Genomic DNA, 20,513 nt, shown 5'->3' on the forward strand with positions numbered 1-20,513 from the left:
TGAAATAATGCGCTATTTATAAAATCTCTTTCAAAGAATTTAGCCGTGCAACCACTTCCTCGTTTCCCAGGAGCTCTATCATATCCGGAAGCTTCGTTCCTGGCTGTCCTGCGCTAATCGCATAACGAATAGTCTGATAAATGTCTTTTTTCTTGGTCTCAGGATAGACCGCCAAAACCCTCGACAGTATGGCTTTGAGGTCAGAAAAATCTGACTGTTCTGCAAGCAAGTTCACAATTCCAAATTCTTCGGGTTTGAGGACATTTTCAAGCCCTTCTTTAGTGTAGGTAGGACGCTCAAAGTAAAATCTAAAACCCTCGTCAAAGACAGAATTGAGCGTAGTCAGCGAGCTACCAGCTTTCAGAAGCACATTCTTGACATAATCCTGGGTGATTCTGCGGTTCTGATTTAGCTTGCAGTGAATATCTGCGGAGACAGTATCCAGAAAAACGGGATCTTGGAGTCTCTTTTGTAAGTAATGTTTATTGAAATAATTGAGTTTCTGAAAATCCACCTTGGCATTGCCAATAGTCAGACCTTCAAGGTTGAAATGTTTCTCTAGGAAATCCATATCGTAGATTTCGTTCAGTTTTTCTCCCTGAGCCCGTTTTGGGGCCCATCCAAAAAGAACCGCAAAATTGATTAGAGCTTCGGGGAGGTAACCTTGGTTCTTTAGCGACATAATGTCAATATCACCCGAACGTTTGGATAATTTCTTGTTATCAACAGTCGTTAGTAGCGGTATATGCACAAACTCTGGCTTCCGCCACTCAAAAGCCTCATACAGAGCGATATGTTTAGGGGTGGAAGCAAGCCACTCTTCTCCTCTGACAACATGAGTGATTTTCATCAAATGGTCGTCAACAACATTGGCAAAATGATATGTAGGCAAGCCATCACTTTTGAGCAACACCGGATCCTCGAATCTTTTGTCAAACGGATTCACCTGCGGTTGCCAGTTTATTTTTCCATGAAGTAGATCATTGAATCCAGGATACTTGTCTGGTGATATGAATCTGACGGTGAACTCCTCTCCTTGCGCTGCCTTAGCAGCAGACTCCTCTCTAGAGTATACTCTCAAACAATGCCTGTCATATGATACAGTAGTGGGGGGCTTGAGCAGTCTTGCAGAGTCCCGGAGCCCATCCAGCCTAGACTTGGAGCAGAAACATCTGTATGCGAGTCCTTTGTCCAGCAACTCGTTGATGTAACGAGTATATATTTCAGATCTGTCGCTCTGTCTATAAGGTCCATAGGGACCTCCCACTGTAGGGCCTTCGTCAACTTTGATTCCTAGCCAGTTCAGTGTATCATAAATGTTATCTTCGGCCCCGGGAACTAACCTTTTTTGGTCAGTGTCTTCCAATCGCAACAAGAATTGACCGGCTGTAGCCCTTGCAAGCAAGTAGTTATACAATGCCGTTCTAAGTGATCCCAAGTGCAGGAATCCAGTAGGCGAGGGAGCAAATCTTGTTCTTGCGGGAGTCTTCAGATCTATCGGGAGATCCTCTTTCCAGTTAGTTTTCCTTCTCAATGTGAATCTTGTATGCAATTGTGGCTTGGAGGTGTACAAAAGGCGCCTTGATGTGTGAAATGTTCGTACTCTCACCATTTTCAGATTTCAGATCAATGTGTCTGGGTTTACAAAATTTTTCAGATTTTTCTTTTACTCTTCTGGTACTGGCGGGACGATATATACCTGTCATAATGAATAGCATGTCCAATAGGGATTCTCACAAACTCCAGGAGATTAGATTAGCAAGGGCAAAACTCAACACATATAAGTCATTCGATGCTGAGGAAGATTTTGAGTTCTGTCCTATCGTAAGCTCTCAGCGCTACACCAAAGATCATCGCTCGACCTTGCATTCGCCTCAGGGCCTTAATCAGATAGACTCCGCCTCCCTTTTCAAGATCTTGGCCGCCGCAGATCAGCAGCCGCCAAAGCTGCCCCAGATCGAGCAAATCCCTGCTTTTTGTCTCCCGCAAAATACCATAGCACCTCGCCAAACTCACGCAGAGCATAGCTCGAAACACCCAAAATTCAATTATATCTCAGATACACCAACAACGGGATCTGAAGCAGCGTCCTCCAACGCTTCGTCGCTCAAATTTCACTCGGTGTCTTCTAAAGCTGCAGAACAGCTCCAATCGATTTACTCGATCGCCGAGGATAAACATCCTGGCAGAATGCGAATTGTTTCGGGTTGAATCACTTCAAAACAACAAGCAGGATGAACATAATAATCACGAGCACGAATATAGTGAACCAGTCGCCATGCTCTTTCAATTTCTGCCTGAAGCGATCAATGTTCGACCGTCCTCGAATGATTTTCGCATTTGCTCTTGATATCCCTGACTCTAAGTCATCAAGTAACACCATGTGATCGCCTACTTCATCTCCGATCTGCAAAGACATCTCGTGCTGTCTATTGACCGATTGCGATAATGAATTGATGATTTCATCCTGATCTATTAATTCTTGCTGGTTTTCCATAAATATTTGTTTATTTGACATTCGCATATGATCTATCGTACTCCCACTGTCGTCCTTGTATAAGGTGTTGGTCTCGAAAAGTGAGTCTTTGCTTGGGTCGTCGTTATAAGTGCGGGAAGAAGCAGCTTGCGCCCGCTTCTGTGATTCTGAAGGATCTATCAAATTCTCCTTGAACCTCACAGATTTGGATTTCTTTATCTTGGGTCTGGGTCTGTTAAGAGCTTCGTCAAGCCTCATTGTACTAATCTCCAGATTGGCGTCCTTCGGAAGATCCTCCTTAATGGAGTTCAGATATTCATTGTAAGTCTCTAGACCTTTTCGAAATCGATCAACTTCCGGTCCCACTTCACTAGAGTCTATTTTCTCGGCAAGAAGCAATTCCATGTATTTGATCAAGTTTGCAAGTTTACTAAACGTTAACATAAGATCATCATTGGGATTGAGGACAGGAGCGTCTCCGACCTGCTTCAGTGTCTGGAAGTCTTCCACTAGGGCCCCAAGTTCCTCTTCAAGAAGTGAAAGTTTGGTAAATTGTCGCTCCAAAGCAGCCATAAAATGTAAAAGCCCGATAAATTACTAACTTTTTGTCGTTTCTTAGTACGTATATTATTATGGTACAAGCTCAAAAATATTTATCTGTCAACCCCATCTCCAAAAATTCCACTGTATCCTCATAGTCCGGACACCATCTTCCAGCCAAAATGCAGTGTACGCGCATTCCGGTGCCATAGTAGAGATTCGTGAGTAATTTAGGAGTGATCAAAAAGTACTGTGAGCCACGTCCCGCGCACGATTTGCGAACAATCAATTCGTGGATGAGCCTCTCATTCTTTGAATCCATACCTTGATTAATTTCATCGACAACTCGAAATGGCGTATTCGTAAGGCCCTGTAAAGAGTTTAGGAACACAGCCGTCGTGGCGGATTTTTCTCCTCCGGATTGTTGTGCCGCATTCAATTGCATTAACGCGTGGCTATCACGGAAGCTAACAAGGATTTTGAGTTTCCACTCGGAGAAGTTTTCTGACTCACTATCAAGCTGCACGTCACCAGCACTAGCCACGGCCTTCATATTCTCACTAAAGTCTTTTGCTATAGTTTGAATGACTGAGTCCAATTTTGGTCTCCAAATTGAGACAAGATCTTGTATTTGTCGATCAAGAATACCGACGTCAACATCAAATTCAGGCAATTTCTGCTCGTACTGTTGAATCTCCTTCTCAACCTCTTCCAGGCGTTTTAGTGAGTCTGCGCCAGCACCGTTTCGGCGTAAACGCATCTGTGATTTGATCCTACTGATTTCGGCATTGAGACCTTCCTCCGTCAAAGAATTTCTCTCTTGAAGTTCTGCAACCAATTTTTCGAGCTCTGAACGATCCTCATCAGAGAAAGTCTCTAGCAAGGCTTTGTAGTCTTTCAAAGCTTGAGTGTATTCTTCCTTGGCTTTGACATAAGCGTCTCTCAGCTCCTTTCTCTTCTCTAACATTTCTTCACGTGTAGTCAAGATTGATTCGTTCAATGACTCGATGGTGCTAAACTTGTTGTTTTCCTGGATCGCAAAAATCTGCGCATCGAGTAGCTTTTCGTCCAGTTCGCATATCATCGATATCGTTGGCTCAATCCGCTCATATATTTCAATCTTCTTCTTTTCCAGTTTGCCTATTTTGGTGACCAGCTTTGAAGCAGTTCCATCAATCTCCTTGTGCTTTATTTTATTGATGGCCTTTTTCTCGACCCTCATTCTGTCCTTGAATGTCTCAATGTGAGTGACATACTTCTCCCTATCCTTTTCTGCTCTAGTTTGACGACTGATTTTCGCCGTCAATTCATCTCGCTCCTTGACCAGATCTTTAAGCATTCCTTGCTTTTCCTTAATCTTTTGCACAAGGTTCTCCAGTGTCTGATTATTTATTGATATTTTGTGTCTGCATTCGTCAATTTGATGCTGAATTTCCAATCGTTTATCATCTGGTAGACCACCTGAGAAGATGGAGATACGATTTGCAGAGAAGCCCCTGATGTTCGCGGTAACCTGCTTAGACCCATAGTTCGACCTATTAAACGAATAGTAGGCTTCACCAGCAATAAACTCGCTCATAGGAAAGTTTTCGTTTCGGATCTTGTAAGAAAGAGCATCTTTGATGGACGCGTCGATATCCCGATGAGACACTGGGATATTGTGAATCCTGTCATTCTCACACACCATCTGAATTACCTCCCGTGGGCCTTCAACGAAATCCACCAGGTATCCGTCGAAAGTGTACTTTTTTATCTCTTCCCTGTGAATGCGTGGCTGAAAATTGAAGTTTTCACTCAAGGTACGGATACCAATGTTGCGTCCAATGTCAGGATTCTTTTCATAGAGAAAGTATGCCAAGTTTTGATAGTCCTCATTATTGCGCACAGTGAAGGCACATTGATTTTGGAACCTAATGGACCGTTCTAAAGCGGGCCCGTACTTCGCATCGGTGACAGTCAATGAGATAATCGGCGGCTCGAAATATTCTAGCTTCATCTTCTTTCGGTTTTCTCTCAAAAGTTTGACGGCTTTTATTATGTTGCCAAATCTTTGTGAATCTAAAACAAGTAGTCGGTCTTTAGACTTCAGACTGCTCTCACTCGTCTTGATGCGGTTCTCTAGTTGTTCATTAATCCTCATCAGTGCTCTTTTATCTGTCTCCAGACCATCTATTGGCTCCTGTTCTTCCAACAGCTTGTCCTGAATAGATGTTCTGCGATCCCTAAGCTCCTGTGTCTCCTCCTTACTGAGAATCTCAAGCGAATCCAATTTGTGCGTCATCGTGTCAAGCTCTTCAGATAATTGCTGCCATTTCTTGCGGTGCGTTTCCAGATCTGTTGCCAGCGAGAGTCTCTGGTCGTTTAACTTTTGTATCTCGGAATTAATCTCCTTGATAGCTTCCAGACTCTGTTCCAGCTCTTCGGTATATTTCTCTTTTGTAGAAGTGTATTCGTTTATTCGCGTCTCAGTACTGCCCAAATTACGGTGAAACTGTTGTAATTTCTCTTTCATTGGGAGGATCTTTTGGTCAAACTCTCTGATTTTTTCGCTCATCTCTTCCGCCTCCTGCTTCAACTCTTCACGAGCATGTTTTTTGGTACTCAGCTCAACATAAGGGCGTAATGTTTCATGTCTTTGAAGCTCTTTTTCCAATCGCTGATACTCGTGGTATTGCTGTGCACGTTCCTCCAATGATTCGCGCTTTTCTCGCAAAGATGTAAGCTGGAAGTCTATGTCTGCCAGAGCTTTTATTTTTTCTTGACGCAGAGAGTAAAGCTCGATTAGTTTGTTATGCTGTTCCAAAAGCTCGCCATTTTTGTATAGTCTTTCGATCTCCTTGAGTAGCTCTTCCGGTTTGAGTGATGCAAATCTTGCCACTCTATCTTGAGGCAGAAATTGGCACAGATTATCGAGCTGTATATTGTAATCTTTCAGCAGTTTCTTGACTTGAACCTCGTTCGAAGGCTTCTTGTTGATGTACCAGCTTGTTTTTCCTCTTCTTACAAATTCTCTTTCAACTGTTACCGTTTCAAACTGCTCAGCAGCCTTGAGTTCCAACTCGATACTGGCTTCTTTTTCTCCCGATTTTATAAATTGATCCACATTCATAGAACTCTTACCTAGAAAATCAAGCTTTCCTGCCAGTCCAATACAAACGGCACAGACAAAAGTGGATTTTCCAGTTCCATTAGGTCCTATAATCAGATTCATTTTGGGGCCGAAGTGAAATTCTGTGAGCGAGTACGACATGAAGTTGCGAAGCTTTACCCGCAGTATGGCACCAGTGTCATACTGTTCCAGATCAGGTTTATAGGGTAGCTTCAGTTTCTTGGTGAAGGAGCTCAGATCAAGATCATTCTGCGATGCTAGACGAGTGCCCATAAAGATGTTTTGATCTCACGCGTGCAAGCTTGAAAAAATAGGTGTAAGGGTGAAAACTTAAGGCAAAAAACTATATTAGTTATGTCTAGTACCAACCCCAGTTCTTCGTTCGAGGCTGGAGTGACAACCCCAACGACTGAACACAAGCTCAGTCGGTCTAATAATGTTATTTTGATTGAACAGTCCGAAGTGATAGACAAGGAGGCAGCATACAAACAACGTCTCAATAGACCGTTCAAAGTCGTACAAAATCTTCCATTGTCACAGCAGGAACCAGATTATGAACAACTAGACAACCCTCTCTCGATCAGAGACTCCGCTACTCTATATAACTCGCTGATAGTGTCTCGTCATCACTGGCTCCATAATGTTTTTAAGACATTTTGGACTAGACGAGAACAATATATGACTCCTGCAGATGGCCGAAAAAAAGACCGACTCAGCAAGATGTGCGACATGAAGCTTGTTGCCGGACCGCATACATTTGAGATTAGGCTATTTATCCTTAAAGAGGAAGAGAAGGAAAAACGTTATTTCGAAGAGTTGGAACGCAAAAGAGAGGAAAGACAAAAACTTCGAGATGAAAGGCTGAGTAAGCCTCTTGATCCGACTAAAATCAGCTCAGAAACACCAGTCAAGAAGGAATCTTCTGTTATGGCCCCGCCATCCAAGGCTGTCAAGCAACCGTCAACTCCTGTTTCTCTTCCTCAGCCTGCACCTCCAAAACCAGTTGAGGACGGCAAATCTAACGATCTCATGGCCAACCCAGAAAACGCAATGATGATTCAAAACCTGAATCTTATTGCTCGCTCAGATTCGCATCTCAGCTCTCTAATGAAAATTGTTGCCTCTGGTCACGCTTCCGGTGATCAGATAGCAGAATTTCAACGCTATATTCAAAGAGCTCGTCAAATGGGGAATCCAGCAGGCTATTTTCAAAAAATTCAGCAACAAGTTGAGGATAGACAGAACGTTTTTCGAAGAAGCCAGGAATCTGCGAATAGTGAGCGTAGACAGCTTACTAGAGAGGAAAGAGAACGCCTTAAACAAGAAGAAAAGGAGAGGAAAGCCAAGGAAAAGGAAGAAAAGAAGAGGAAGAAACAGCTGCAGAAAGAGCAGGAGAGACTGGAGAAGGAGAGAGAAAGACAAGAGCGCAAAGAACGTAAGGCACGGTTGGAAAGAGAACGTCAGGAACGGCAAAAATTGAACCTTGGGCCTATAGATTTTGGCGACGAATTTGAAATGGATAAGGAACGAGAAAGAAGAGAGAAGAGAGAGAAGAAGCGACAGGAGGAGAAAGCGAAATTGGAGAAGTTGCTTGCTGGAGACGACCGGCTAACGGCTTTTCAAGAGAGGTACACAAAAGACGCAACGCTGATTATCGAGTTCCATGAAAATAATTCCTCTCGATTTTATTTCCCCAAGGACTCAATCATCGAAATTATTGACGAAAGGGACAAAGCCGATGATGAGAACGGTGACCATCCACAGGACGGTAACTCAAAGGAAGGCTCGCTCAAACCGGCAGTGTCCGCCTCTCCTCCTCCTTCAGCATCATCTTCGGATTTGTCAAAAAAATACAGGAAATTGTTTGTTGAATTACTGATTTCTTTTGTTATGGTTCACAATCAATCAGAGATTGATGCCTATGAATTGCGCAAAAAGAGGGAGGAGGAAGCAAAAATGAAAGCAGAAAATGAAAAGGAAGAACGTGAAAAACAATCAGAGGAAAGTGTTGAGATAAAAGAGGAGGACGAAGAGAATGAGGAAATTGAGATCGAAGAAGCTGAAGAAGCGGGCGATAAAAAGAAGTCTACTAAAAAGAAGAAAAGGACTAAACGGAATTGGGGGCCGGCAAAGAGAAAAACTAGAACTTCCAAGCAGGTCAATGACGAAGATTTGGAACCTCAGGATCTGGGAGATGAAGATGTCAAGCCTGTCCCAATCTACTCGACCAGTACTTTGAGATTGGTGGAAGTTCCGTACAAATTTGCAGAACTGATCAAGAATAGTGCTAATCCGCTTCCAGAGGTTCAGCAAAAAATGAAGGATATTTTTGCCACTGGCCAGAGGCTTACCAAGTATCATGTTTGGTACCAGCTTGACGGCCTTAAGGACGAGCTGCTGGCCGAAACTTTGCGTTTCAATTTGAATCGCCTCGAATACATCAGTGGAGGTGGTAAATTAAAAGGAAAGGCGATGTTGAAGCGTATCGTTGAAAAGTCGGGTTCCGAGGCCGAAGTGAGCAATAAACGGCAACGGCGGTCTCAACTTTAGTGTATGCATCAAGGCTGTAAATATTTGACAGGCGGTGTACGACATTCGAATATGTCGCGTATCCCTAAAATCCCCCGAATGGGCGCCAAAACTTAATACCTGATTTTTTTTAGTATGGTTTTGAATCCCTTGAGAGGATACCATAAGGAAGGAAGACCTAGGTCTTCAAGCTCAATCACCTCCACTCTCAATAGACTTCAAAGCCGCATGTCATCTCCAACAAGGTCGAAGTCGCCCAAAAAAATCAAAACTGCTTTTGACAACTTATCTGATATCGGTTCTGCGGCACCGTCTCCCAAGTTGAAGGAAGAGCCGACAAACTTTGGCTCTACAAACGAATATGGAAGCCAGCGAGGTTCCTTGTGTAGTATGGTATCTCACGTGGAGAATATGATACCAATTTCCATAAGCCCAGATCCGTTGGCAAACGATCCACCTCAGCATAAGGACTCAGAAAATTGCCCTTCATTCAGAAACATTCTGGTTGTTGATTCCCTCAGATCTTATTTAACGTCAGGGCCTACAGACGAAGAAACTAGGCCGATCTTGCCTGTCTGTGAGGCGGATTGTGCCTCCGATACCAGAAATCCCAAGCCCAGATACCACCAGTACCTTAGAGGTCTAAAGGGGTTCATTTCCAGCAACAGGTTTGCCTTCGGCTTAGTTGGTTTTGGATTCCTTATTGTTTCAACCCTTATACTCGTATTCAGAGTTTGGGTATAAACCTCTGTACTGCAAGCCCCCAGCTTTTTAAAATACAGGATTTTTAGAAAAAGGGGGTCTAGCGCTTAATATATCTAGGTAATTTAATATGTCTGCTTCAAAGTATGGATCCACGAATGGGCAACCTTCCACCTCTAGTAACAATCAACTGAGTGTACCGGAACCCTACCAGCCCCGATACAGCTCCAGGTACGAAGAATCCAAGAAAGTTCCAAGGAAATATAAAGACTATGAGGAGTTTTTGAACACTCAGAATTTACTTGAGTCAGGAGATGGAACCTGTGTCATTGATGAGACAGTATCAAGGGACCTGGGAGACGCCGTCTGTCGTACAATTTGCGAGGAAGGTTCTGAACTACCATCCCCAATTTTAAGCTTTGTGAGTGCTCATAAACTCTACTTTACTCTAGGGGCTGTCATAATTCTTGTCATTCTTAGCATAATCTTATATTGCACAGGGAATGGTGACATCGTTGTCATACTTTGGTATAAGATTCTTTGCGCACTTGGGCTTATTGATTGTCGGTCAGATAGTCAGTCGCGTCGATAGACGTAGATGGAGAGATCTAAAAAAAAATTTGCTAAAATAATACCCATCATAAATGTCAAGCAGAAATTTGCGAAGCCACAAAAGGCTAGATGAAAATGTACACGAGAGAGTCAAAGAGGGTAAACCCGACGATATAGACATCAATGATGAGGAGCAAGACGACAGCGATGACGCCCCTGAAGAGGAAACTTTACATACAGGAAAAGAAAAAGTGATAGCGAAAATAGAAGCTGAGCGTGCTGCACTGCGAGACATTGAAAGGGAAAAGAAAGAGAGAAGAAAGCAGATTGAACAACGAAATCGTGAACAGGCGGAACAACGCAAAAAACGGGCTGAGAAAGTTGACGAAACCCCAAACTTTCTTCCTCAAGATCTGCTGCAAAACTATGAAGCAGAAGAGGAGCTCGAGAAGCCTAAAAAAATTGTGTTCGACGATGAGGAGCCGGATATGAGTCGAAAGGAGCTGTTGGCAGCTAAGATCAAGGAGGCTCGTGGAATGAGTAAAACAGTTGTGAGGAAAGGTCCTGTGCGAGTTCAGCTTCTTAGCAAGAACAGGGGTCTGTTGAGCGTCCCAACAAGTAATATCAAGTCGAAAAAGGATAAGTGGTTGAACCGCAAAGCTCTCAGGCGCAAGTAAGCCTTGAATAAAATACAAGATGTGTATTTATTGGTCTATTATAGAAAGAAGCGCTATATCGTTTATGCCTCGTCTTTGACGAATGCAATAAATGCGGGTATGATCATTCCTAGTAAGCACAGACCGAGCCCTTTGAATTGCGAAGTTTTATCTTTTGGACTTTTGTTAGGGTTCAGAGTCTCGTGAAGAGCATGAAATCCAACAAACAGAAAAGCGCCGCCACTGAAGACCAGAAGCTCGCCAGCGGCCTCATTGAAATTACCATTGATAACAAATGACACCATGAAGTAAGTCAAAAGTGCACCGATTGGTGACGATGATGAGAAAACTCCAACATGGTAGAGAATCTCTTTGTTGGATGTTCCGGCAGCAAGCAGGAGAGAGGATAGAGCGAAGCAAGTAGGTAGTTTATGGATGAAGATGGCAAAAACAACAAACAGAGATGTGAAGTTGACAGACTCATCAGAGTCTGACATTATGGAAGATGCCAAGGCAATACCATCTGTGAGCGCATGAATTATGAGTCCTAAAGTTCTTGGGTTTTTGAAAGGTGCTAACAGCATATTCTTTTCTGGTTTTGAAGCAACGAATGGACGCTCCAGTTGTGGCTCGGCCTGTGCGGACTCTGGAGGAGACAATGGTCGTATGAACTCATCGCTTAGATGCGATAGCTGAAAAGATTGTTCGAATTGCGATGGGAGACACGTGTTGGAGTTGGCTATGGAAGTAATGGAATTTATGCTGAATAACACGACAAAACCAGCCAAAAGCCATAAACCTATCGGTTCATGAACAGTGTAATGTTCCAGTCCTTCGGGAATGATAAGCACAAATGCAGTTGAGATTAGCAGGCCTACACTGAAGACGGAAACCAGATGAAGACTATTTGCCGAGAAACTGATTGATAAGGGAATCAGGCCCGAAATGAAGGAGCTAAAGTTAGAAATGGCCTTATATGCTGAGAGATCACCTACCTGACCCCCATTATTAGTGAGTACAGAATTATGGGTACTAATTTAGACATGAAGGAATTGTCATTTAATAAAGAGCAAACGATTTTTGTGTAATTCTGATGGAAGTCTAATTGATCGCGTACATTATTTGCAATTGCGTGGGGCAAATTGAAGAAACAGAGTTCTGGTTTGAAGATGCTGGTCTGATCCTCCCGGGCTGAGGTGTGCGAAAAAACGGCAAGAATTTTACTGTATTGTAGGAATTTCTGTTTTTATTGTTGCTATTGTTCTCGAGGGATTAGCAAAAAAAGCCTATAAGACTCTCTCGATTTTACATTGAGCAGTTTTAATCCGTCCTCCAATTACAAATTATTGTTTTTTTATTGGCGAAAAGTTCATTTTTCCCAATCAAGATTAGAAATCCAGAGTAAGCTACACCTTGAACCTGCGAGGAAAAAAAAAAGACTTTTCAACAGCCTATAAAACTAAAAGAATTATCAACTAGAACGAAGTATTAAGATCGGGAAGATTTTCAAGTTGTTTTCTTCTCTATTCTCGTCAATCTATCATTTCTTTTAGTTAAATTTCTTTGACGTCAGTCAGAGCGTTTCGAGCTTTAATCTTATTACACATCCAATGTTGTCGTCACCGCTTCACCAATCACCACTCAACAAATTGCATAACATCCACTCATTAGGACCAGCACAATTGCCACAATCACAGCAAAAGATGTCGCAGACAGCGAACTCCGCTTCTTCCGCTGTGAAGAAAGAAACGGTTGTTTACGACTCGTCGGCATCAGTTTTTATTAATAAGCAATCAAAGTCTGGACCCACCCTTGCTGAGGCGGAAGAAGACCTTGACATACCTAACAATACTGTTCGCATCGGCTCGAGAAAATCCCAGCTGGCTGTCGTTCAATCTGAAATTGTTGGTTCGGGCATACAAAAGCTTTATCCAAATTTACAAACTCCCATTGTCAAATTGAGCACTTTGGGTGACCAAGTGCAAAATAAACCGCTGTACTCATTTGGCGGTAAGTCGCTATGGACCAAAGAGTTGGAGATTCTTCTACTTCAGAGCTTTGGTGAGTTCGAACAAATAGACATGATTGTCCACTCGCTTAAGGACATGCCTACTAGTCTACCAGACGAATTCGAACTCGGATGCATTCTCCAAAGAGAAGGTAAGTTACATCTGAACCATCATGATGAACTTAAAGATTTTTTAATAGACGTTAGACTTCCTAATCATATTGAGGAAAGATCTTATTCTGATGATGGTCATTTGCTTTTTACTAACTAAGATAGACCCAAGAGACGCGCTAGTCATGAGAAAAGGTTCCCCGTACAAGTCCCTTTCTGACCTGCCAGACGGTTCTGTGGTGGGAACTTCCTCCGTTAGAAGATCCGCGCAGTTACTGAAGAACCATCCAAACTTGACTTTCAAGAGCATCAGAGGAAACCTTAATACCAGAATTAGCAAACTTGATGCTCCGGATTCCGATTACGCATGTGTCATTCTGGCCGCTGCTGGCCTGATCAGAATAAATATGGGCCACAGAATTACGCAATTCTTGGGGCCTGATGAGATGCTTTACGCTGTTGGACAGGGAGCTCTTGGAGTTGAAATCCGTAAAAATGATCCCAAGATGAAAAAAATTTGTCAACGGTTGGATTGCAAGTCGACCTCAATTAGATGCCGTGCTGAAAGAGAACTCCTGCGCACTTTAGAAGGAGGATGCTCTGTTCCAGTGGGAGTTTGGTCCGATTATAACAAAGACACCCACGAATTGTACATGAAATCTGTTGTGCTAAGTGTCGAGGGAACGCAATCTGTTGAGAAGATCTTAACTAGAAAGGTCGAGAACTTTGAAGAAGCTGTTGCATTTGGTCATGAGCTGGCATTGTTGCTGATTAATGGAGGCGCCAAAGCCATTTTAGATGAAATCAATTACGACAAAATTAATGAGGTCAAGCAACAGGGACTTACAAACGTGTGATCATGTATATATAAACATAGAATTAGGGAGGTCAGGTCAATCAATTTTCCAAATGTTTATGTAGGTTTCGGAACTGCAAGAAAAACACGAAAGCGAAGCCGTAACCAAGCAGTGCACAGCTCATGAAGATGGCATACAGATTGGGATCGTGTGCCCAGAAGCTGATCATCTCGCCGATGACGCTCGAGATTGCGTTCGAACATAGGAAGAGGGCCACCACAAAGCTTTTCATTGCCGGAGATGACATCATATATGCTAGCTCGTAGGCAGTCACAGTCGCGAAGCATTCTCCGGTAGCTTGTAGCCCAAACATCAGGGAGCACCACCAAGCTGATATCGGGGCCACTGTTTCACAATCGGAGGCTCCGTTCCATCCACAATTGCTCCGGTTGTAAATTAGATATTGGAGATATGCCCCAACTAGTGTACCCGTAGCCGAGACACAAAATCCAACGGTTATCTTATGAATTGGGTGGAAGGTAAGTCGCCGTTTGCGCAGAAATGGATAGAGCACATAGTCCTGGATTGGGATGATTATCAGGATTGCTAGAGGGTTAAAAGACTGGAACATATCATTGGGGATCCCATTGGTTCTCATTGAGCCTGCCTGATTGATCTGGATGGAGGCAATAGACCCGTCATTCAAGTTGAAGATGATGAAGTACAGAAAAATGGCACAAGATTGAAACGTGGTGTTCAAGTCATCGATCGTCACGGAGGGAGCCAGTTTTTGCGTAGCTGCGGAGATTGGGATGTCCCAAAACTGGCCGTGGCGCATTCTGGAGATCCAGCCAGACTGAAATAGCTCTCTGAGCAAAAGAATGACCTCGTCAAAAATTGACACGCCTGTTGGCTCACCCAGATGCAAGCGAGGTTTGAGGTAAATAAGCATTATTGGAAGGACCGAATACACGAGAGCAGTGAACCCATATGTCATCCAAAACCCAAAAGCTCTTTCGATGATGGAGGAAAAGATGGCCACGAAGCAGCCGAAGTTGATAAAGAAATAGTAGATCAAACTCATTCGCTCGAGTGTGGCATTTCGGTCAACAACCACCCGCTCTCCTGTAGGAAGGACCTTGATATAGTTCTCGTCAATAGCGTACTGGTCCACCAGCAAAGGGAAAAGATTCGGTTTAATGTAGCCAGCACTAAAACCAATACCTACAATGCTGACGACAGTCAAAAGCAAAGACAACCAGACGGTGTTGATCACACACGGCAAAGAAGCCACGACAAGCACCATATGAGCAAAAAAGCCAATGGTCACGCCTACCCAGACGCTCTTGAATTTGCCGTATTTTGTATCAGCGACATATCCGCCATATAACGGAGTGACATAGGCCAAAAAGCTGAGCATTTGCGTCAGAAACGAGGCGACACCAAGTCCAAGACCAAGAGCGCCTGCGCTCTCGTCTGAGGTCGGATCGAGCACCGAGCCCGTGGTCGAGCCCGGTGGCAGTGGTCTCTGGATGAAATTATTTAGACATCCGGTAAGTCCATAGTAAGACGCTCTTTCGGCGAGCTCAACCAAACAGATCAGGTAGGCGACAGGTGGGATAGAACCAGGTATTTTGCGCAGTGAGCTGTGGTCGAGGTCGAGGTCCTCTAAGTCCAGCAGCTCGTGGATAGCCACTTTCTGAGCATGTTTGGTATTCGAGACATGTTTCATGCCGGAAAGCTCCAGACCGCTGCTCTTGGGGAGTAAAGGATTGCCGGATTCCCCAATGAAGGGCTTCAGCGAGCCCTGCTCGGAAATCATGCGAAACGTTGAAGGAGAAAGGTGCTTATCTATCGAGATATTGCGCCGATCGACGCAAAAAAAATCTCTGCACTCAAGTTTGAATACGATGGACGACTCAGAATTAGCAGCTATCCGGGCCGCGAGGTTGGCCGAATTGCAGCGAAACGCACAAGGTGGCGGATCACAAACACAAGAAAACAAGTCGTAAGTGCAAGAACGCGACTGACGGCGGACTAACACTCAGAAATCAAAATGATCCCACTCAGTCGATACTGTCCCAGATTTTAGAGCCACAGGCCAAAGAGCGTCTCTCCCGTGTCCGGATGGTCAGACCTGAGAGAGTAGCATCGGTGGAGAGCTATCTGCTGAGGCTGTTCAAATCTGGAGCCATTAGAACAAAGATTTCGGAGAGCGACATTGTGGAGATTCTAGAAAAAGTGTCCAAAGAGGAACGGAAGGGCAACGAGACCAAGATCGTGTTTGATCGCCGCTCGACCCATTACGAGGACGAGGAGGAGGACGAAGAAGACGACTTTTTTGACTAGATTGATTGGAATAGTTGCATAGATATGTAATTGGCAGGTCAGCGTAAACCTAGTGGATATACCCAAACAGGCAAAATTCTGAGACACTACAGTGAACGGAACACTAAAAAGCCCATTAATCGGGACAGACCGCTAGGACCCCTTTTCACGAGCCGCCAGCATAGTGTATGTTGCTCAATGGCCGTAGCGGATACGCAGGGCCGCCAATTTCCTAGATGAGAGCATCATTTATTTTTATTCTTTTTCGCGAGTATTGACTAAGTATTCTGCAACCTGCATTATCTTCCCAGCTGGGTAAATTCGGGATCCCATTCGCGATTACGGCCCAGATGCTATTTTCTATATAAAGCGTGCAAAAGTACGCTGCCTCCATCCTTATCGGCTGCTAAAATGGTTGCTCATCCTTTTGATGCTATCAGCGATGCCGAAATCCGGCTCACCTCCAAGGTGATCAAAGACTCCCTTAAAGCCTCGCAGAAGCCTCATTTTTGCCAAATAGACAGACTCGACCCACCAAAGAAGGATATGATCAGATACCTAGAGGCCGAGAAGACCGGAAAGCCACTTCCTCAGATCTCCAGAATCACCTACGCCTACTTTTATCTGGGAACCGACTTCTACAAGTCTCTTGTAAATTGCACCTATGGCCACCTGATTACCACTCAGAAACAGCCAGAAGGAGTTGTTGGGCCGCTGGTTTGGGAGGATGTCACAGCAATAGAGGAATTATTGACTGTGCACCCGCTCGTCCAAGCGGAGATCAAGAAGCTTAAGCTGCCACCATCCATCAAAGTAGTTTGCGATCCCTGGATCTACGGAACAGACGACCCTAAAGAGAAGAGACTGCTGATTCAGTGCTACATGTATTTGGCCAATGCTTCGCACCCTGAGTCCAACCACTATTCTCTGCCGCTTAAGTTCTCACCTGTTTTTGAGTGTTTGACCAAGAAATTCGTGAGGATGGACTATCTGCCTTCCGGAGTTGACGAAACCTTTGTCACTGAAACTAAGCCTTGGACTAAATTCCCGTTTGTTGAGTACCATCCAGACCTCAACGGGGAGACTCCTAGACCACTCAAGCCATTGATTGTTCAGCAGCCCGAGGGACCAAGTTTTGGCGTTGATGGTCACAAGATCTCGTGGCAAGGATGGGAGTTCTATGTGGTGCCAACAGCCAGAGAGGGATTTGCAATTTACGACATCCATTTCAAAGGAAGGTCGGTTGTCTATAGATTGTCTCTTTCCGAGATGACAGTGCCTTACGGCGACCCGAGACCCCCTTACCATAGAAAACAGGCATTTGACTTGGGAGATTCTGGATTTGGAACCACTGGTAACTCTCTCAAGCTGGGCTGCGACTGTGTCGGTGTGATCAAATATCTGGATTGTTCCATTACGGACTCAAAAGGCCAGCCGAAACTAGTCCCAAGCACCGTTTGCTTGCACGAACAGGATGGGGGTCTGCTTTACAAGCACATGAACTATAGGACTGGCGGTGCGGTCACCGCCAGAAGAAGGGAGTTTGTTGCTCAAACCATCGCCACGGTTGCTAACTATGAATACATTCTCAACATTATTTTTGATCAAGCGGGTGAGATCAGAATCCACGTCAGAGCAACAGGTATTCTTTCGACCATGCCGATTGACGAAGGACTCACCGTGCCTTGGGGCACCAACGTTGGACCTATGGTGATGGCTGCTTACCACCAGCATCTGCTCTCGTTCAGGATCGACCCCGCTGTCGATGGCTACCAAAATACCGTCGTTTATGACGATGTTGAAAACATGCCAGCCGGAACTAGCTTCAACCCTTACGGTGTTGGTTTTGTGACAAAGAGGTCATACGTCGAGAAGCCGGGCTATGTCGAGCAGTCTCCTTTCACCAACAGATCTTACAAGATCATTAACGAGAATAAAATCAACCCCATCTCGAAAAGGCCTGTTGCGTACAAAATCATGATGCCGGCCAGACAAATGCTGCTCGCTGACGAAGAGTCGTACAACAACAAGAGGGCACATTTCGCCACCCAGCAAGTCTGGGTTACAAAGTACAGGGACAACGAGCTGTTTGCTGCTGGCGAGTTCACCAATCAGTCGCAGAAAGACACTGGTCTCAAGAAGTGGGCCTACAGGAACGAGAATGTTAGAAACGATAACCCAGTGGTCTGGGCAACTCTCGGGTTTACCCACATCCCTAGAGTCGAGGACTTCCCTGTGATGCCTGTGGAGACACACGAGATTGCTATCGTGCCAAACGACTTCTTTGATAAGAATCCGGCGTTGGACGTTCCGCAGTCCACTCAGAGCTTCAACAAGTCTGAGTATTATCCGGAAGCATCTTCAGAAGGAGCTTGCTGCAAATCTAGTTTATAGCTACTAATAGCCACCTATATGGATTTTTTTCTAGCCGATAACACTGAGCGCAAGCAGCTAAATTTGACAACTCTATCCCAATGCATTCTCCTTCCTTATCCGGAAGGTCCTCGCAAGTAATCCATGAAAAATTATTTTTCCGGGGTGCATATATAAACCAACAGTGGATCCGGATTACAAGTTATTCGCAAAATGGTTCACCCGTTCGACCCCATTTCCGACGCAGAGCTCCAGCTCACCTCTCAGCTCATCAAGGATGCCACTAAGGGCCCAGAAAAGCCACACTTTATTCAGATCGACAGACTGGACCCGCCAAAAAAGGATATGATCAGATATCTTGAGGCTGAGAGAAGTGGCAAGCCTCTTCCTCACATCTCGAGAATGACTTACGTTTACTACTATATTGGCCTGGACTTCTACAAGGCTCTCGTGAACGTGACCTATGGACACATCATCACCAATCAAAAACAACCCAAGGGCGTTATTGGCCCACTGATCGCCGAGGACATTCAAGAAATCGAGCAGCTTGCAACTACACACCCAATCGTCAAGGCAGAGATTGAAAAGCTCAAACTCCCATCCCATGTCAGAGTCGTCTGCGACCCTTGGATGAACGGAACTGACAGCAAGGAGGACAGAGTGTTGATTCAGTGCTACATGTATCTGGCCAACGCTGCCCATCCAGAATCCAACCACTACTCACTGCCGCTTAAATTTTCCCCCGTTTTTGAGTGTCTCACCAAGAAGTTTGTGAGAATGGACTACTTGCCAGGAGGAGCCGATGAAACTGTGACCGAGACGCAGGCTTGGGACGAGTTCCCCTTCGTGGAGTACCATCCTGATCTCAACGGGGAGACTATCCTACCTCTCAAACCACTAATTGTCCAACAGCCTGAGGGACCAAGTTTTAGCGTTGATGGTCACAAGATCTCGTGGCAGGGATGGGAGTTCTTCGTGATACCTACTGCAAGAGAAGGATTTGCCATATACGACATCCATTTCAAGGGCAGATCTATCGTTTATAGATTGTCGTTGTCTGAAATGACGGTGCCGTACGGTGACCCAAGAGCTCCGTTCCACAGAAAACAGGCCTTCGACTTGGGAGACTGCGGTTTTGGTGCCACTGGAAACAGTTTGGCTCTGGGATGTGACTGCCTGGGAGTCATCAAATACATGGACTGCAGAAGGGTCAACACCAGCGGTGACTCTGTTTTGATTCCTAACACTGTCTGTTTGCACGAGCAGGACGGAGGACTACTGTACAAACACACCAACTATAGAACTAACGTTCCTGTGATTGCCAGAAGGAGAGAATTCGTTGTTCAGACCATTGCCACCGTTGCCAACTACGAGTACATGCTAAACATCATTTTCGATCAGGCCGGCGAAATCAGAATTCACGTCAGAGCAACAGGTATTCTGTCCACCATGCCTCTGGACAAAGACGTCACTGTCCCTTGGGGTACCAATGTCGGCCCAAGAGTCATGGCTGCCTATCACCAGCACATGCTTTCGTTCAGAATTGATCCTGCTGTAGACGGTTACGAAAACACCGTGGTTTTCGACGACGTGGTTCGTATGGAGAAGAATACCAAGCTGAACCCATACAATGTTGGATTTGTGACCGAGAGGACCGTTGTTGAGAAGCCAGGTTATGTCGAACAGTCTCCGTTCACCAACAGATCGTACAAGATTATCAACGAGAACAAAATCAACCCAATATCTAAGAAACCTGTGGCATACAAGATTATGATGCCAGCCAGACAAATGTTGCTCGCCGACGAGGACTCGTACAACAACAAGAGAGCTCAATTCGCCACTCAGCAAGTCTGGGTTACCAAATATAGAGATAATGAGCTCTACGCTGCTGGCGAGTTCACCAACCAATCCCAAACAGACACCGGATTGGGTGTTTGGGCAAGACGTGACGAAAACGTTAGAAACGACGACCCAGTGGTCTGGGCAACTCTAGGCTTCACCCACATCCCTAGAGTCGAGGACTTCCCGGTGATGCCTGTTGAGGCCCATGAAATAGCCCTTGTTCCGTTTGGATTTTTTGACAAGAACCCTGCTCTTTCGGTGCCTCAGTCGACCCAGAGCTTCAACAAGTCCCAGTACTTCCCAGAGTCCGGCGCCGAATCGTCCTGCTGCAAATCTAATTTATAGCTTATGATATAGTATAAAATACTGTGCTTCCATGTGAGACGCTGAAGTTGCGATTTGGTGGATGGTAGCTACGAAGCAGCTTTGGCTGTATAACATGTGTTCCGAAAAACCACTTTGTGTGCAGGGATGTGAATTTAATCATTGC

General features: G+C 44.8%; 14 protein-coding genes across 14 annotated transcripts; 9 read left to right on the plus strand and 5 right to left on the minus strand.

The window, feature by feature from the left end:
* Positions 1–16: 16 nt before the first annotated feature.
* On the minus strand, positions 17–1,612 carry KL928_000919 (uncharacterized protein; the record flags this gene model as incomplete). Its single annotated transcript, XM_043206667.1, has 1 exon — positions 17–1,612. The coding sequence occupies one exon, from the start codon at positions 1,610–1,612 to the stop codon at positions 17–19; it is 1,596 nt and encodes a 531-aa protein (XP_043061378.1).
* A 95-nt stretch (positions 1,613–1,707) lies between these two features.
* Positions 1,708–2,211, plus strand: KL928_000920 (uncharacterized protein; the record flags this gene model as incomplete). Its single annotated transcript, XM_043206669.1, has 1 exon — positions 1,708–2,211. One exon carries the CDS (start codon positions 1,708–1,710, stop codon positions 2,209–2,211), a length of 504 nt encoding a protein of 167 aa, XP_043061379.1.
* A 1-nt stretch (position 2,212) lies between these two features.
* KL928_000921 (uncharacterized protein) lies at positions 2,213–3,049 on the minus strand (the record flags this gene model as incomplete). Its single annotated transcript, XM_043206670.1, has 1 exon — positions 2,213–3,049. The coding sequence occupies one exon, from the start codon at positions 3,047–3,049 to the stop codon at positions 2,213–2,215; it is 837 nt and encodes a 278-aa protein (XP_043061380.1).
* A 70-nt stretch (positions 3,050–3,119) lies between these two features.
* Positions 3,120–6,398, minus strand: KL928_000922 (uncharacterized protein; the record flags this gene model as incomplete). Its single annotated transcript, XM_043206671.1, has 1 exon — positions 3,120–6,398. The coding sequence occupies one exon, from the start codon at positions 6,396–6,398 to the stop codon at positions 3,120–3,122; it is 3,279 nt and encodes a 1,092-aa protein (XP_043061381.1).
* An 81-nt stretch (positions 6,399–6,479) lies between these two features.
* Positions 6,480–8,675, plus strand: KL928_000923 (uncharacterized protein; the record flags this gene model as incomplete). The annotated part of the gene is made up of 1 exon (XM_043206672.1): positions 6,480–8,675. The coding sequence occupies one exon, from the start codon at positions 6,480–6,482 to the stop codon at positions 8,673–8,675; it is 2,196 nt and encodes a 731-aa protein (XP_043061382.1).
* A 114-nt stretch (positions 8,676–8,789) lies between these two features.
* KL928_000924 (uncharacterized protein) lies at positions 8,790–9,398 on the plus strand (the record flags this gene model as incomplete). The annotated part of the gene is made up of 1 exon (XM_043206673.1): positions 8,790–9,398. The coding sequence occupies one exon, from the start codon at positions 8,790–8,792 to the stop codon at positions 9,396–9,398; it is 609 nt and encodes a 202-aa protein (XP_043061383.1).
* Positions 9,399–9,486: 88 nt separating this feature from the next.
* Positions 9,487–9,948, plus strand: KL928_000925 (uncharacterized protein; the record flags this gene model as incomplete). Its single annotated transcript, XM_043206674.1, has 1 exon — positions 9,487–9,948. One exon carries the CDS (start codon positions 9,487–9,489, stop codon positions 9,946–9,948), a length of 462 nt encoding a protein of 153 aa, XP_043061384.1.
* A 52-nt stretch (positions 9,949–10,000) lies between these two features.
* KL928_000926 (uncharacterized protein) lies at positions 10,001–10,585 on the plus strand (the record flags this gene model as incomplete). Its single annotated transcript, XM_043206675.1, has 1 exon — positions 10,001–10,585. One exon carries the CDS (start codon positions 10,001–10,003, stop codon positions 10,583–10,585), a length of 585 nt encoding a protein of 194 aa, XP_043061385.1.
* Positions 10,586–10,647: 62 nt separating this feature from the next.
* Positions 10,648–11,570, minus strand: KL928_000927 (uncharacterized protein; the record flags this gene model as incomplete). Its single annotated transcript, XM_043206676.1, has 2 exons — positions 10,648–11,482; positions 11,560–11,570. The coding sequence occupies 2 exons, from the start codon at positions 11,568–11,570 to the stop codon at positions 10,648–10,650; spliced, it is 846 nt and encodes a 281-aa protein (XP_043061386.1).
* A 604-nt stretch (positions 11,571–12,174) lies between these two features.
* KL928_000928 (uncharacterized protein) lies at positions 12,175–13,540 on the plus strand (the record flags this gene model as incomplete). Its single annotated transcript, XM_043206677.1, has 2 exons — positions 12,175–12,724; positions 12,867–13,540. The coding sequence occupies 2 exons, from the start codon at positions 12,175–12,177 to the stop codon at positions 13,538–13,540; spliced, it is 1,224 nt and encodes a 407-aa protein (XP_043061387.1).
* Positions 13,541–13,580: 40 nt separating this feature from the next.
* KL928_000929 (uncharacterized protein) lies at positions 13,581–15,302 on the minus strand (the record flags this gene model as incomplete). Its single annotated transcript, XM_043206678.1, has 1 exon — positions 13,581–15,302. One exon carries the CDS (start codon positions 15,300–15,302, stop codon positions 13,581–13,583), a length of 1,722 nt encoding a protein of 573 aa, XP_043061388.1.
* An 88-nt stretch (positions 15,303–15,390) lies between these two features.
* KL928_000930 (uncharacterized protein) lies at positions 15,391–15,829 on the plus strand (the record flags this gene model as incomplete). Its single annotated transcript, XM_043206680.1, has 2 exons — positions 15,391–15,488; positions 15,616–15,829. The coding sequence occupies 2 exons, from the start codon at positions 15,391–15,393 to the stop codon at positions 15,827–15,829; spliced, it is 312 nt and encodes a 103-aa protein (XP_043061389.1).
* A 390-nt stretch (positions 15,830–16,219) lies between these two features.
* KL928_000931 (uncharacterized protein) lies at positions 16,220–18,202 on the plus strand (the record flags this gene model as incomplete). Its single annotated transcript, XM_043206681.1, has 1 exon — positions 16,220–18,202. The coding sequence occupies one exon, from the start codon at positions 16,220–16,222 to the stop codon at positions 18,200–18,202; it is 1,983 nt and encodes a 660-aa protein (XP_043061390.1).
* Positions 18,203–18,394: 192 nt separating this feature from the next.
* On the plus strand, positions 18,395–20,368 carry KL928_000932 (uncharacterized protein; the record flags this gene model as incomplete). The annotated part of the gene is made up of 1 exon (XM_043206682.1): positions 18,395–20,368. The coding sequence occupies one exon, from the start codon at positions 18,395–18,397 to the stop codon at positions 20,366–20,368; it is 1,974 nt and encodes a 657-aa protein (XP_043061391.1).
* Positions 20,369–20,513: the final 145 nt, after the last annotated feature.

The sequence above is a fragment of the Ogataea angusta genome (assembly GCF_019207475.1).
Source record: "Ogataea angusta isolate 61-244 chromosome Unknown 61-244_NODE_2_length_1002155_cov_89.706849, whole genome shotgun sequence".
In the NCBI taxonomy this organism is placed as follows: domain Eukaryota; kingdom Fungi; phylum Ascomycota; class Pichiomycetes; order Pichiales; family Pichiaceae; genus Ogataea; species Ogataea angusta.